Consider the following 17,422-nt stretch of genomic DNA (forward strand, 5'->3'; position numbering starts at 1 on the left):
ATTTGACACTGTCTCCCACAGCATCCTCGTAGATAAGCTGAGGAAGTGTGCTCTTGATGGTCAGGTAGTGAGGTGGATCATGAACTGGTTGAAAGGAAGAAGTCAGAGAGTTGTGGTCAATGGGACAGAATCTAGTTGGAGGTCTGTGACTAGTGGAGTCCCTCAGGGGTCAGTACTGGGACCGGTACTGTTCAGTATTTTCATCAGTGACCTGGATGAGGGAACAGAGTGTGTCCTCAGCAAGTTTGCTGATGACACTAAACTGGGAGGAGTGGCTGACACACCAGAAGGCTGTGCTGCCATTCAGCGAGACTTACACAGGCTGAAGAATTGGGTGGGGAGAAACTTGATGAAATTCAACAAGGGCAAGTGTAGAGTCTTGCATCTGGGGAAGAACAACCCCATGTACCAGTACAGGTTGGGGGCTGACCTGCTGGAGAGCAGTGCAGGAGAAAGGGACCTGGGGGTCCTGGTGCACAGGAGGATGACCATGAGCCAGCAATGTGCCCATGTGGCCAAGAAGGCCAATGGCATCCTGGGGTGCATTAGAAAGGCTGTGGTTAGTAGGTCAAGAGAGGTTTTCCTCCCCCTCTATTCTGCCTTGGTGAGGCCGCATCTGGAGTATTGTGTCCAGTTCTGGGCCCCTCAGTTCAACATTCTAGGATTCTGTGATTCTGTGCTGCTGGCAAATAATACGAGTGTGTACTTTATTTATGCAATATTTCACCTTTCAAAGACAAGATGAAAACCTGTTGTTTAGAATGACTAGTCTAATATTTAACTATTCTGCTCCTTAATCAAACATAGAGCACAAATAGGTTTTTTGCTTCAAGTTAACTCTGAGGTCAGTGAATACAAGAAACTGGGGAATAAAAATTATTTCATTACCAAAGAAAATTACTTTGCTCATAATTTTTTAATGAAAGACCATTAGTAAAGCTACAGATCAAATTTAATATTTTCTACACTCACAACTGTGAATCTTTTTACAGTCCATAAATTTGCTTAAGCAGTATTTAAAACATGTCAGGGTTTGGTTTGGTTTTTTTCAGTAAGAAAATAAGTGCAGACACATTTTTCCTCCTACAGATCTTCTGCTCAGCAGGATGAGTGTTTGATTGAAACATACTGTCTGTTCTGGGTGCATAAAAGAAAAACTATGCAGAATCTTTTGATCCAGATTTTGCCAAAAGGCTACTCAAAAGTAGATTTTAACCATGTGTCTCAGTTTTATTATTTGAACTTGAAATATGCAGGTTTTGTCAGGTTTGGCTGAGGTAGGATCGTTTTCTGTACACCTCATCTTTCTGGTTGAAGAGGTTTGGTTAAGCAGTACTTCAGTTTTGAACAGAAAATTCATCAAGCAGCTTCCTGGTGCAGAATGGAGACCTTCTCACCTCTTGGATGAGAGCAGTCCTCAAACATGCTGTGTTTTCCAAAAAGTACCTGTTTCTACTTAGTTTTGTTGCCTTTATCTGTGAGTCTTCTACAGATTTGGTCTTGATTGTATGAGAAACCAACTCTCTGTCCTAGTCCTCACTGTGAGAACTGAAATTGGGTGGCATGTCCAAAACGACTTTCCCTTCTACTTCGTGTTTGGCGTGATGACAGGTTCTCCTGCAGAGAGATTCTTAGCTCTGAAACTTCTCTGGTTGCTGTGACAAAGCCATTACAGGTTTTCCATTAGGATGCAATACCATGATCAGTTCTTGTCCTCAAGTGTTTACTTGAAAGAGATCAGCAAAGTGGGAGAGGACAGTTTATTTGAAGAAATGACCTATTTATTTATTTTCTTTTTTTGAAAGACATAAATACCTCACAATGAACTGCACTAATAGGCCATGAGAATAACCAAGCTAAATTACTGGCAAGAGGTCAGGATCATGGTACCAAAACTAGGGTCTGCATTCACGCTGGAGGGTGAGAGAGGACCTATGCAGAAACCACCTGGAAAGGGATTTATACAATTACCAAAAAAAAAAATCTTCTCCTTGGATTTTCTCTCTCGTGCACTTGCCAAGCCATAGTTGGGTTGTGGTTTTTATTGGTGGGTTAGTTTTGTTTGGTTGGTTGGTTTTGTTTGCTTTTGGTTTGGGTTGGGTTTTTTGTGTTTTTTTTGTAAACAACAGCAAAACATTGCAAATGCATTTGGTTGTAAGTCAGCAGGAACACTAGTTACACTCAAAATCTTTCTACTTAAGAGACATTTTAGTGTTCTGGCTATTGCCTGCAATGGGTTGAGGTGGGATAGGGGGCAAGTCTGCTGTGTAATCTTTCTATTTTTATGTATTTTTTTTTACAAAAAGATAATTGATCTAAAAGCAACTATTTTAAGTAGATGAGTGCTAGCAGATAGCTGACTTCTGCCTTCCATAACAGCTGCACTCTGAGTGTCACCCTGGAGCAGGCGATCATTCTGGCTCGGAGCCACGGGCTCCCTCCTCGCTACATCATGCAAGCTACGGACGTCATGCGCAAACAGGTAAGATGCTCTTTATGCCTCAGATCTTGATGTTTCCAAACAAGACATGTTTTCATCAGAGAAGAATGACTTGACTAAGCATTTTTTAACCTCCATCTTAAGGTTCTGGTACGTAAGTGTGAGTTTTCTTAGTTTGAGTATTTTGTTGGGTTTTTTAAATTCTCTCTTTTTATTGTTGACTGAAAGGTGTTTTATAAAAATAATGGAACAGGCTGTTTTTAACCAGATGCTTACCCTCTCTGTATGTGTAAATAGATAATAATTCTTACATGGTTGTGATTTTACTCAGTGGTTTTTTTGTATAGTAACTGCAGTGGCATCACCTTACCTCAGAATTATGTCTGTTGAGTAACACAATTTTTATTTAAATAGATATTATCTGTAAAAATAACTTCAGATGATTAGCTCTTGTTAACAAAAAGTGACTTGTACTGAATGAATGGGAAGTGTAGGACAGAAGGGAGGAAATAAATACCATGTTTCTTAACTTTCCAGGTGAGATTCCTAAGGACAGTGTGCTTATTTCAAAATAGTGGGTTTTACTCTTTGGTCATTGTAGAATATTAGGTTTTAGAGGCTCTTGTGGATAGATAACACCTCAACATGAACTCTTAGTACTAAAGTATGACAAAAACTGCTGGATTAAAAGGCAATATTAACTGAAAATGGGGGATATGCTCTACTGTATTGTCACAGCTTTTCCTAGAATATCTTGTTATCGGATAAATACTTCCAAAAGAATGTTTGAAATCTTGGAGGGAGTTCAAAGGAGGAGCATGGATGATCCAGAGGTTGTTAGACAAGGCTTATGAAGTGAAGATTGAAGAGCTCAGCCTATTCAGTTGATCAAAGAGAGGTTGAGTGGGGGCTTAATAACTCTATCTGCATATGGAACACATATCCCAGCCTTCAGTAGCTTTCAGCTTTCAACCTTATGACAAAAGCATAAGCAAGATACAGGATGCACTCAATCTTGAAGTAAGAAAGAAAGGACAATTAAATATTGTGACAATTAATCACAGATAAGACAAGATTTAATTTCTGGTTTTTAGTTTCCTTCTTATTTTATAATTTTAATTAATTGTGCTCTATATTTTGTGCAGCAATCACAATTTAGTTATGAAAATGGTCAAACAGCTGTATTTTACTTCTGACTTGGTGTTGACAAAAATACACATATGCTGTGTCAGACCTGTAGTCTGTTAAAGCAGTTGTGTAGGTATTCTCAAGCCATAGATTCTGAACAATTATATGTAAGTGCTGCTGCATAACATGGATACATCAGAGTAATTAGTCTCATTCCTTTCCATATCAGTGCATAAGTTTCCATATTCAGTGAATAAGTTAAGTTTCTGCGGTGAATAAATACCTTCAAGGTTCCTGAATCAGATTACGTATATCTGCTCAGAATTCCAGCATTATCTTGACTTGAAAAGAAGGGTACTGCTGTATAAGGATAAACTTGCACATATAGGTTGATATAGCAGCTCCTGTAATTCTAGACAGGAGAATGTATTCCTGCCTTGCAGGATGTATTGTGTCAAAGGGTACATTTTCAATATACAGTTCCAGACCATTTTCAATAATGCAGATTCATTTATGGATCTTCTGCACTTTATTAAATGAAAATGAAACACAAAATGAAAATAACTTGCATGGCTTTGAGCACCTGTGACTGTATTGGCTCAAAAAGAGATGTAGAAAGAAGTAAGGCTACATTCTCTGAAGTAAAACAGCAGGTGATGAATAGCTGTTAAAGATACCAATATCTCAATACCACTCAGACACTGCAAAAAAATCTGCTAGTATATCAAGCCAGACTTTTTTTCACATGTTCTTCCTCTTGCAGGAAACCACTACAGCATTTAATACAGTAATAATCTTTTGTTGTAATTTTAAATTAGTCTTGGAGTCCTGTAGTAGAACTATAACCCTCCATTAAATTCTAAATGTTTTGGAGTAATTTCAACAACACACTATGGTATTTTCTAGAAACCTGTTCTGGATTTAAAGTTTAAATTATCTGTAGGATTTAACTGTCAGGAACATAATGCAGACCATAAAACTTGGAGGGGAAAGAAAAAAAAAAAAAGCAGAACGTTTTGTTACGGACAATACATGTGTCTTTTATGTGGCTTAATATAAAAAACCACAACAAACCAAACAAAATAAAAACTTTTTTAGCCCATTGGCACCCTCAGTCTTTTGTGGAATAAAGAGATGAGCCACAGGCAAATGAAAGAATATCTATGCCATCTGTTATTCTAGAGAAGCCAGTAGTGTTCTCTCCTAACAATATCAGCTTTCAACATGGGGAAATTGTCTCTTCTCAAAATTGGTACCTCTTCCATCTTGGGGGTCCAGTGCTGAATAACTGGAGACACCTGATTGAGTGGATGACATCAGGGAGAGGTGTGTTATTTTCTTTTAAATTGAATTAATCATGTTTAACAAGACTCAAAATATCCCTGAGTGTGTTGTTGGAAAAATTTTCAAAGTAGTTGCCCTGTCAGTACCAATTAGGTATTTGCAAGCACCTGTTCTGTGAGAACTAAAGAATGGAGACCAACTTGTGAGAGTTGGTATGTTCTTGGGCCTGTGGGATGGTTTTAGCTAAGTGGTTTGTGTAACTCATCTACTAATCCAGTATAGATTGGTTTTTAAAATACGAATTTTGGCAAAATATCCTGTCTATCTCGTAGTAGCTTTATTTACTCATGTATGTTTATTCATGTAAACATCTGTATCCACAAAGTGGTATCTAAGACATCCTGACAAGAGTGTGTCTTCAGGATACGGCAAAGTGTGGAGAGGACAGAGGCCTAGGAAAGGAGCTGCAGGAGGGCACAGGGCTGTGAGGAAGAAAGGTAACTAAAAAGCTGAAAAACAGAAAAGGCTAGGAGACAGTTTATGTTGTCTTGTGAGTAATCATTTTTCCATGTGTATAATAACAGCACTATATTTTGAATAACTCTTATAAGAATTGTACTGATTTAGAGCTCTTTGAGCAGGGCATGAAGAGAATGTTTTCTTTATGTAACTGGTTTTTGCTATGCTTAAATTAGTGTATAGCTTGAAGAGAAACATATATTTTTTTTCTCTTAGCAATGAGAACACTACTTCATATGTAAGTGTCTATCTAGATTGATGGTGGTGTCTTCTCAGAACTGCTGGCATATTTCACCAGTGCTTTGTTAGGGCTGGTGTGCAGGGGAAGTATTCTGGAGCTGTGTAGCACAACTATTCCATATGCCTGTGTGAGATGAACGATGTCAGTTTTTACATTGCTATAGCTTTATGAAAAATATGGGAGAAGTACAAATTAACAGTGTATTGAAATAGAACTAGTATAATGGTGCTCAGTGGAGACAAAGAGATGTCACGTAGCAAGTTGCTAGTAATTCTTGGGGGCTTTTTCTCAAAAGGATTAAGAATCTAGTGGTGTAAGTAAAGTCGTAATTCTCCTGCTAAACAATAAATTACTTGGTTGTATAAAGCTAGACTCCTTTTTAAATAAGCACATTTGATTTATTATGTGAGCAAGATTCTAAAATTAATTAGTCTAGTGAGTGATGCAAGTAAAAATAGGCTGATTTTGTTCTCAGAGGTAGTCACGGCACTGATGTTCAGGATCTACATGTGATTAATTTAGATAGTTTTCCTGTGTATATATATATTCTGGCTCTCAGTTATGTTAATCACATGCCAGTCTCAGCAGTCTCTCATGGTGGGGTTTCTTTATTATGATAAAATTTTAGAAAACAGCAGCAAGGAAAGGACACTGAGGTGATGAAGGACTGGACTCAATAATGCTTGAATTTTGGAGGAGTTTCTGGGGAGAGACACATATTTGTTGTGGTCTGTAGTCATGTGTCTTTCAGCTGTCAGAGAGCAGCTTATTGAGCTAGTTATAAAGCTAGTGTAATCACTTTTACATTCTGCCTTCATTTTTGTAGGTAATTTAGTTCTTTTCTCCATCTTTACAATTATTTTTTTACCTAAAAGAAATCTAAGGACACAGTATTTTTTGTGGCACAGACTGTTTTACATACACTCTGAGAACTTACCTGTGTGTTACCAGCCAACCTATACTGAACTAATACCATAACAATTACCTCTGTACCAGATTTCAGTCAAATGCAAGGTCTGGTCTTATTTTGTATGTATTGAATCAATGATTATCCCTCATTTTTACATGACATGCAGCTGCCTTTGCAGCTCCAGTTGGAATGGAAATTATCTTTGATGTTTCACACTATCTAAGATCTCACTGTAAGAATCCTGAGATTAGATATTTTTGTTCTCTGTTACTTTGTGCTGAATTTAGGAGTACAGAAAGGGAGTCAGTGTATGTATTACAGACAGAACAACTAGTTACCATCTCCTTTAAAATGTTAGGAAAAACAAAGAGGCTGTAAATCTAGCACATATATTTCTTTATGATGTATTCTTTACATTAAAACTCTACTTCAAAAGCTAGACTTCATAATTTAAAAACAATTTTTTTAAAGTTCTTTCATATGTCTAAGCTAGTTTGTTTGGATAAGAGTGCATTTTTGCACTATTGTGATATATGAATATTGTGCATGTTTTACCAACTTCTCCCTTACTGAGTGAATCAGTGAGACAGAAGTACTTTGATTATTGTTTTTCAGAGGATCAATGGAGGTACAGAGAGACCAGCTTTTCTAGCTGAACTCACTTTAAGCAGGGTGTTGAACTAAACAGGCCTCAGGAGGTCTTTCCAAGCTGATCTTGTTTGTAATTCTGTGTTTATAAAGAAAGATCAGGATGTGCATTTTTCTAATTCTAATTTAGCACCTCAGTTTAAGCCATTTTTAAATGATCTGACTAGAAGGCTATTCATAGGAAATAATCTGTAATACATGTTTGTTCAGAAGTTCATAGGAAAGAAGTAACATTTTAGAGAAGAACTTCATTATCCATGCCTTCTACAAAGAATGGTGACAAAAATAAAACTAATTGAAACAGGATGCGTTTGGATTATTTTAAACCTTAAATAAAATAATAAATATTGTAATAAATAGTTATGTTCACCAAGAAAGCTCAGAAAACTTTTGGACTTGTGTTGGAATATATGAAACAAGATGGTTGCTTTTCTTTCACAGGGTGCAAGAGTACAAAATACAGCCAAGAATTTAGGAGTGAGGGATCGAACACCACAATCTGTGCCAAGGTAACTGATTGTTTGTGTGCTAAACCATGATTGTGTCTAGCTGGCGCTGAATTCTGTTCTAGCTGCTCAAATGCTAACAGTAAACATTGACAGTACTTTGGACTAACTGGTAAGATCTGGCTTTTAATGTACATAGAATCAATTACATTCTTAGCCATGCAGTTTTACTTAAAGTAATTAGTTGCAGAAGTTCAGGCTATGTAGCACTTCAGAATGTGCCCGTATTTGAAAAATGAAACCTAGTTCATGTTAATTATGAAAACACTGGAGCAAGTCCTTTATCACTTGTGATGTTTAGTGGTTTTGGGGAAATTATCCTAACTAAATCCATAACCCCATTTTAATGAAATATTGTACTACAATATCTCAGCAAAATAATGTTCTAGTTGCTTTTAGAGATGATGTAGTCTTTGTCTCTTTCTGAAACAGTCATTAGAATGAGAAATGTGACTGTTCTATATTTATCCAGCTTTTTAATGTTGTGATGGATTGCAGGTACCTGAAACGTTTCTTAACAAGCACAATACTAATAAATGAGAATAACTAAACAGCAATGTTCTTAATTTTATCTTGAAGTGGTTTTATTAATCCAGCTCTGTTTAAACTTTTTTTTTTTACCAATTTAAAATGAAATGTTTTTTGTTGACTAATGGTGACAAATTGAATGAGCTAAACATATAGGTGGAACACATAACAGACCCACTGTGGTGTTTACATTTCAGTAAGGCAACAGGGAATTAGTAATACCTGATGGAGGTAACCATGTGAATGAGCAGATATGCTATCCAGAGCCTCATAGAAAGACACACTTTGGGTTCTGACAACTAATACTCAAAAACTTTGGAACTTTTACTTACACCATTTGCTCCCCTTTTCTCAGGTGTCCCAGTTTCTTGCAGTAGGAAATCAGGCTATGGCTCCTAATTTTTTTTTAACAAATCAGTGCACATCAATCTGTGCCTGTGCTTGATCTAATTCTAGAAAAGGAGTGTACCTGAAGTGTGCAAAGGATGAGGAAATCTGAGTAGCAGCTGCTGCTCAGTTGCTGAGTAGCAGCATCTGTTGGAGCATATATGCATCTTGCGTGCCCATAAGATGATTAAATAAAATCCAACAGAAGTAGTGATTCTTGAGCAAACCCATCAGCAATAAAGTCATTGACCTTATCAGCAGATGAGGGCATCTCTTCTCACAGCCATAATTAGCTAAGGGGCAATCCAGAATCAAAGCTGCCTGACAACTGTCTTGTATTGTGGGAACGTAAGGCAGTACAATAACATTTTATTACAGTAAAAGCTGTGAGAATCCTTTTCATATTTTGAGTGGTATGGCTTTGGCCTTACATGGACTCCTCCTTCATGACATGATTCTGGAGACAGCCAAAGAATTGTTGCAAACCAAGCTTTTCCCACCTCTCAATGACAGCATGCATCTAGTTTCAGAGCTTTTGTGGTAAAGGAAAAAATCTAAGTTCTTAGAAAGAAAAACTTACCCAGGAGACATTTTTCTGCTTTGCATCAGTTGAAAAAAGATTGCCTCTTTTCACTTGACACTTCCACAACATAGCAATGAAAAGCTGAAGAAAAATTATAGAATATACATAGAGACAACATACAATATATGTAGAATATCCTAGAACATAGAATAGACAGAGGCATCCAGCATTCTTGCCAGTCAGCAGCAACAGCAATGTCACAGGAATATCTTATTGACCTCAGTGTTTGGGGCATTTGGTGTACCATTAGAGAGGTCACATAAGGCAAAATAGTCATCACCAGGAGTACTACTTTTGGTGTAAGGGTAGACAGGTTCTCAGTTCTTTGCCTTGTCTTTTGCCAGTTTTGAATATTACTGCTTTATTACACCAGCAGAATCAAATAACTCAAATAACCCCTGTTTATTTTTCTCTGTATACTTGTCTATATAAAAGCCATTTTATTCTCTCATTAGTATACAAATATGAGATAAGTGTTTATTGGCTTGTATATGGCTCCTAATAAATACATTGATGTCTGCACAATGTGACCTTAAACGATCATGTTTCTGAATTGGCCAGGTGACAATGTGCAAGAGCCCTGGGATCTTCAGAACACATTATGGTGGAGGTTTGAAAACAGGTTTGCAATTGCTTTTTGGCTGCCGAAGGTGATGTGGCTTGTTCTTACCATCCAGAAACAGTACTGTTTGATTATCACTGCCAGTGAGATTCAGAGAAAAGTTATTTAGCCCATGGCCAATGTCCCGTGGGTTTTAACTCCTAAGGTTAACTGAAATCAGAGAACAGCAGCTATCCTGCCCTGCTCTTGTATAGCCACAGGATGTTTTTTCTGACAAAGAAATGCATAGATCTTGAAGAGGCTTTCAAGACCCACTTGGGCAGCCATACATACGGCGCCTCACATCGTTTCAGTGGCAGAGTATAATGCCAAGAAGGTAGCAGCCCGTTGATCTTGAATTGTTTGTGGAGCCCAGCCACATGTACAGATTTTTGTTTTCTGTCTTGGTTTGCGGTATAGTTTTGAAATTTATGATTAGTTAAAATGGAGCCATATAAATTAATGTGATGTTTAGCAGGCAAATTTGTAAAATATACTCGGAGAACTTGGAAGCCCTGAGCATCTTCAATACCCCTGAGGCCCCAAGCCACTGGACAATTCACCACCCTGCCTATAGCCAGACCAGTATACTAAACCTGCTCTTTCTATTGCTTTCGTGTTTCAATATTAGAGATTATTTGTGCTAAGTATTCATGCACATGCTCTGTCACTGTCTCTTCATTTTTGACTTCTGATACTTTTTCTCCTTCCCATGCCATACTTGGTCTCTTCTTTTTGCTATTCCTTCAATGATACACTTTCCCTGAGGAAAATATGTAATACCCAAATGAGATCATGTCTGTGGCTGGTTCTAATTGCTGTGGTGGCAGAGAGATACTGAATGGTGGATGTACTTGCAGAGCAGAGAGCCTGAGGTCAGAATGATTGCCGTTTATTTTCAGTATTCCTAACATTAGGCTGAAGTTTCAAACACTTGCTAATAACCAAGTCCAGGCAAAGAGTTTAATAGAACTTCAAAGGCCTTTATAAATGAAGTGGTTATTTCAGTCTGTACTAAGGTAGTCATTTGAGCCAAAGCTTACTGATACTGACTTCATACATGTAGAACAGAGAGGGAAGAGAGTTTAAAATCTTCATGCCGGTGTGTTGCATGTCTTGGGTTCTTCAAACAACATTGTTTTTACAGGGGACTTTGTTAGAGTGAGGTCTAACTGTGCCAAAACAGAACAAAAATGGAGGCAATTGCATTCACCAAGCAGCTTTTTAAAATTAGAAGTTCAGAGGAACAACTGATAATTGGATTAATGGAGATCTAGCTTTCTCCAGAATGAGGACTTCAGTGCAGAAATACAAAAACTTGACCAAACTGCGATGTCTTTGAAAGATTGCTTATAGATGTGTGTTTTAATGATATCAATTTCATAGAATCATAGAATCATAGGGGTTGGAAGGGACCTCGAAAGATCATCTAGTCCAACCCCACTACCAGAGCAGGGTCACATAGAGTACCTCACACAGGAATGTGTCCAGGCGGGTTTTGAATGTCTCCAGTGAAGAAGACTCCACAACCTCTCTGGGCAGCCTGTTCCAGTGCTCTGTCACCCTCACAGTAAATTTTTTTTTTCTCATATTCACCTTAAACCTCCTGTGCTCCAATTTGTATCCATTACTCCTTGTCCTATCACTGGTCACCACTGAAAAAAGCTTAACTCCATCTTCCTGACACTCACCCTTTACGTATTTGTAAACATTGATGAGGTCACCCCTCAGTCTCCTTTTCTCCAAACTAAAGAGACCCAGCTCCCTCAGCCTTTCCTCATAAGGAATGTAAACATTTATGCTCTTCAATAAGGTTTTACTGATTTTCTATAAATATTATTAAACTGAATTAAGTATCTCTTGTTTTGCAGTGCAGGAAGGCTTAGATTTAGTTTGTGTTCCTTCAGTGAGCCCATTTTCATAATGATCAAGCTCTTGGAATAACCATTGTTTTTTTTTCTGTCATTGTCAGATTGTACAAGCTATGCCAGCCACCACCACCTGTTGGAGAAGAATGAGGAGAACTGCTCCAGAAAACAGTTCAGTAATGGTCTTTAGGATACTGGGACTATATGACAAAATCTTACTGTACTATAGCAGTGTGTGCCTGGGTCTTTGATATATAAACAAAGCAAATCACCTTTACTCAGGATAAAGAGAGAAATACCCTAAATATTCTCTATTGGCATTGAAAAATTATTTCCAAAAAGCATTTCTGGAATCTGTAGAGCAGGAATCTTCCCTGGGAATTTTACACTGGAATCTGACTGATTTGATGTGTCTTGTTCAGCCACATGATAGGTGTAGCCAGCAGCTTGAAAACAAATGCCTCATTCAGAGAGAATGACTTCACTTGTACACTATACAGCATGTGTTCTGGTGGAAGGAAAATAAGCCTAGACAAACTAGGCTTCGTCATGAGCATGCACTTCATATGGGCCCCTTTGCACTGATAATCCCTTTCTTCCTGTCGCCATCAGAATGATGACATTACTGTTTGAAGAATATAATGTAAGGGAGGTTTAAAGATGGAAAACAATCTCAGAATTTTGTTCAATGGCTGCAGGCAGGCAGAGGCCATGGACGCATGCTTGTCATCAGTAAACGCAGCCATGTCTGAAGCAGTCTGTTGTCATGCTCCCTTGGAAGGAGTACCTGTATGGCATATGGGGTGAAGATTTGCCCTTTTTCGGTTGCCAGTGTAATGAAGGAGAAGAAGAAGAAGGGTCTGATCTTCATACATAGTTAGACTGAATTTCAGACTCTGTCGAACGGTTGTTTTACATTATTGTGCCTCTGCATTTCAGAGTTTTCCAGAGTTGTGTATATTCTTGTATAGTACTGTGCTAGAAAATCTCCCTAAGGCGAGGATGAGGCAGTATTGTTGTGTTTAACTGGAAATGTCTGTGGTTTAAGTTGGAGCATAGTTTGGGGGTGTGGTAATTTACACTACCATTTCCCCTATGTTGTCAGAATTGTTTTGTATAGCATTTTAGTTCTTCCGAGTGATAATTGTTGTAGATTTGTTTTGAAATTGTACTGAGTATTGAGAGGGCCCAAGGAAAATGTATCTGCGTTTGGCTGTTCCTTTGGCCAAAGACTTTTCAGAGAAAATGCCCCTAAATGAGATTTCATATGTAAACACATTAAAACAAAAACTATATTCTGAAATAGTTCTTCTTGTAGCAGCAGCTACGCAGTCTATTAGAGCAGGACATATGCTGTCTGAACAGAATTTATTTTTTGTACAACAGCAGCCTATAGTTATGCTGTCAATCAAACCTCACAACATAACTGTTGCATATTATCTAATTATTTATGAAATCTCCAACAAATATATTAATCCACAAGGAAATACATGAGAATTCAAAATGAGCTGTACTCTTGCAGAGTGTTTGTTATATAGGTTGTCTAGGGGACTTGTTACTTTTCTCCAAAGGAGGAATTAGAGCTCCTACCTTTTTCAGTATTAATGTTTTTACAGACTTTAATTTTGCTAAGGAAATAAATATTTTTATATATGCACAGATACATATGTCTGCACATATATGTGAGTTTCAACACATGTATATTATGTAGTCATCAATTTCCGGTCCAACATTAAGTATAGAATGTTTGCCTTAAACTGTGACAAAGACATGCAATAATGAGCACTTCAGTAACAATTTTGCCTTTGTGCTTTGAAGTTTACACTCTTTCATAGTTACTGGAAGCTGTGGGACTATAATCTTCTTTATTAAAAAAACCAACAAAACTAAACCAAGAAAACCAGGAAAAGTTTTACTCTTTAGAAACCTGCTCTTTTATGTAGGGTGACCTAATGGCTGTTCAAAAGAAAGTCAGGATTTCCATAGTTGCTATTCTAGTCAGGATCTCATACTTTTGGGTGTGTTTTATTCAGAAAGGCAGTATTGACTAGACTCCAGGCAAAAAACACAAAAAATGTTTCAGTTTCTGCTTGTTCAGACATCAGGCGTACAGAGAAGCCGTAACCTCCTCATGCCAAGAATGGTGCCAGTGTCAGCCCTGACTGTGAGCTCCCATATTCCAGTGAGATTTGCCCACATGAATTTTGGGTTTTTTTAACTACAAGGCAATTCAGCTACAGAGAGCTTGTATGCCTGTATAGTATAAAATAAGCTAGTAGACAAAATCTGTTGCATGCACATACATCATTGTAATCACTTTTTTTTTTAATTGCATTGAAAATATGCCAAAATATTCTCGCTGTGTAGTACAGTAATTATCTAATTTGTTTTGTTGTTGAAAGCATGGGGTAATAGACACAGGGGGAGAACACAGGGGGCGAAATAGTTATGAGCCAGTCACTGGACCAAATTTGTTTCATGAGTGTGCATCAGAAATCTTGGCTTTTGTATCTAATTTTTAGTTCTTTATTCTTCCCTTCTCACCTCTCCAGAGGCATTTTTCAAAACCTTATTCAGCATTGTTAGCTTCATTGATGACCCATAATATAAAATAAAATATCTATTTAGCCTGGTATCAGAGGGGGTGAGAAACTTAAGCCCTGGTTTTCTGGGATTACAGGTGGCACATAAAGATAGGGTTTCCAGAGAAAATTGGGCTTAAATGTTCCACTGACGGTCTATGGAAAGTGGGTGCCTAATTTCTCAAAATGTCCTACAAAAGGCAGTGGTTACTTGCAGAATTGTGCAGCTTGTCAAACTGCTTTTCCTGTCCCTCTGTTTTCAGAGCTCACTGCACATTCCAGTACATCTGGCTTCTAATAACATTGGATGGACCTTTAAGAAGCCTGTTCTTAAATTATAAATATACATATGTTCATTATTAAAACTATTTATCTTGTCTGGTATATGTAGAGGATTTGTTCCTGTTGCAAGGTGCAGTTATGGAGTAAAAAAAAATCCATTCTCGTCACAGTATGTTTATCATGTCATAAATTCTTAGACTTACAGATGACAAAAGAGATGTCCAAGAGTGATGATTTACAAGAACTGTAACACCCATAACTTGTTAAATCTTTGCTTCTACAGCAACAGATTATGCAGCCTGTTTTTATGACAATGTGTTGCACTGGTTTAGGGAAAGCATTCTGTATGTAATTTTAGCTCTTTCATCCAAGACAAGTGTAATCTTCTGAGAATAAATTCAAGGATCTACAGACATACATTACTGGATACTGACTACTGTGATTCAGTGGTAGTCCCTGAGGGATTTATAGGCGATTTAACGGCTGAGAAGGGAGGTTTAAGGGCCAAGGAACCATAGGTTTCATGCTTGGAGAATACTTAAATTTTGATTTTAAGGTGGAGCTGATGATGTTTGGCCTATCTTTGTAACTATCATCTACAAAACTAGGATTCTAAGCAGTTTTTAATCTATGAAATGACCATTCAGCCTAGTACCCCAAATTAAGTATTTCATAACACTTCATTTTCTTGTGGATTGTTAAAGAATTTTTTTAAAGTTTATATTCCAGTTGCTCAATGTCAATTTTTTTTTTGTGTTTAGGGATTAATCTTAATGTATATATTCCTGATAATAGCTGAACAAACCAGCCAATTAGATGTCCACTAAAAGAGCTGCAATCTTTAGTGGCCTCGTAGGTAATTTTCACTGTTTTAGCAAATGCATCAGGTTCCCAGATTGGTTTTTATTTGTTTGTTTTAATGCAGTCAATTGAGGTCAGAACTACCCTTCTAGTGTATTAGAGCCAAACCAATTAAACTTAAGTTGATGAGGATTTATAGTAATCATACTTAATTTCATTTGTTGAGAGTCCTGTAATGGAAAAAAAATGAACCAGTTTTATTGATCAGTTTTTACCTAGACAAATTCACAAGCAAGCAATAGCAGTTTTTGATTTTGTTCATTCCTTGTCAGATGCAGTATACATACATATATATATGAATATATATAAGACAATTGCCTGAATGTGAGTATACACATCACTGTTAAGCATGATGCTCAAAAAAGGAAAATATCTTTCATTTAATTTTCATTTAAATTGGGAAATCAATAACTGTAGTTTATATACATATTGTTCTATACTCTTTACAGCTGCTTCATGGATATGTCTGCGAGCATTTAATGCATATTTTGCACCATTTTTGTTTAACATTATGAAAAGAGGAGAGTTTCTCAATCTAATGTGTTGCCTTATGTATTTTATCTCTGTGCTTGTGGATAAATGCAGGTAGTGCTTTTCTAATTGTACTCTAGCAGTACACCAGCATTTATAAATTAGATGCACAGTACATACCTGTCTCAGGATACCTGGACTTTTCATCACTAGGTTTTGAAGTATAATAAGATACTGAACTCATATTTAGTATGCTGACAATTGTGTAGGTTCTTTTTATGTACTGTATATATCAATCAAGTTTTCCTCAAGAAAATGTATTTTAGGAATGTTTCCCTTTCCTTCTAGAAGATGTAGGTTTGTTTTCTTGTTATGTATGTGTAAATGAATATACAGCATGCAAAGTCATGCAGATGTTCACGCAGGGAAGAAATTTCAGACTGTTCATAGGCCAATCAAGTAGTAATTTCTTAAGTTCTTCAGAAATACCATCTCCATGCTAGAAGTCCCGTACGGCTACAGTGGAACTTTATAAATAACCTCTGTTTCAGTTTTTAAATCCAATAGAGTGTTCAGAGTAGCTGTGACATTTCTGCAAGTACTTAGATTTGGACTTTCATGGGAATATTCACAACATCTGTTGTGGGAGTGTGTGTCCTACCTATACCATGCACCAGATTTTAAAAGGCTAAGCAGCCTTAATAACTTTTTAACACCCTGTATATAGTGTATGTATTTGGTTATACTTATGTTACACTTTACAAATGAACTTAATGTCTTTATTGAGTATTGCACACATTTTTCAAATGAAGAATATATTGTTTGTAACGTATCATTAAGCACAGGAGAGCATTACTGCTTGGAAATATAATGTATAAGTACAGCCATACACAGACTCTCTCAGTGAGCTTTTGTTTGCAAACAGCCAAACTAGCAGCTCTGTAGGTAGCTGCCATTATTAGAAGTAAACTTTGGAATTTAATGTTAAATAACCTTGATACATGGATTTAAATTACATTTTGCTTTTTTTGTAAAGTGTCTGTGTAGCATACTTTGAATTAGTTGCTATATTGACTATGGGTTAAACTAATACTTTGTACTTGTAGATCTATGGTTTATTTTTTTAGTCTACATATTAAAGACTGGAATGGTAACAATGTATTACAAAATGTCAGACAGCAATAAAACCATTCATGATATGGCCACTGCAAATATCTTTATTTTTAAGCAAGAAAGAAGTTGGCGGGGAAGGGGTTGGGGGTCTTTAACCCTTTCAGTATGGCTGTCCTGGAAACTCTGCTGCAGAACACAAACTGATCTTGTAGAAATAAATATTTATAATAAGGATCTCTTCTGAGGGCCCAGGTTCAATCTAGGTTCATTGCTGACACTTAACATATATATTTAAAACCAGTGGAGAACTGGACCCTGCATGAGTAGTCTCTGGCTTTGGGCAGCTGTAATTTTGAAGGTGTGGCAGAGCACTTGTGCCCCCCCACTCCCACTGGTGCTGGGGTTGTTATATATTATCTGTTAAATTCCCTGGAGCTGGCTAAAGAACCCCTGATGGGCCCACCTTTGTT

General features: G+C 37.2%; 1 protein-coding gene across 3 annotated transcripts in view; it reads left to right on the forward strand.

The window, feature by feature from the left end:
• Window positions 1-17,044, forward strand: part of PREX2 (phosphatidylinositol-3,4,5-trisphosphate dependent Rac exchange factor 2) — a 187,660-nt gene extending 170,616 nt beyond the window's left edge. For all 3 annotated transcript variants that reach the window (XM_051609828.1, XM_051609827.1, XM_051609829.1), the window contains 3 exons: window positions 2,380-2,482; window positions 7,612-7,679; window positions 11,748-17,044. In XM_051609828.1, coding sequence (XP_051465788.1) covers window positions 2,380-2,482; window positions 7,612-7,679; window positions 11,748-11,793 — 217 coding nt within the window. In that variant the 3' untranslated portion in view covers window positions 11,794-17,044. The remainder of the gene's footprint in view (window positions 1-2,379; window positions 2,483-7,611; window positions 7,680-11,747) is intronic.
• The last annotated feature ends 378 nt before the right edge of the window (window positions 17,045-17,422 follow it).

This window comes from Apus apus, chromosome 2, assembly GCF_020740795.1.
Source record: "Apus apus isolate bApuApu2 chromosome 2, bApuApu2.pri.cur, whole genome shotgun sequence".
NCBI lineage: Eukaryota > Metazoa > Chordata > Aves > Apodiformes > Apodidae > Apus > Apus apus.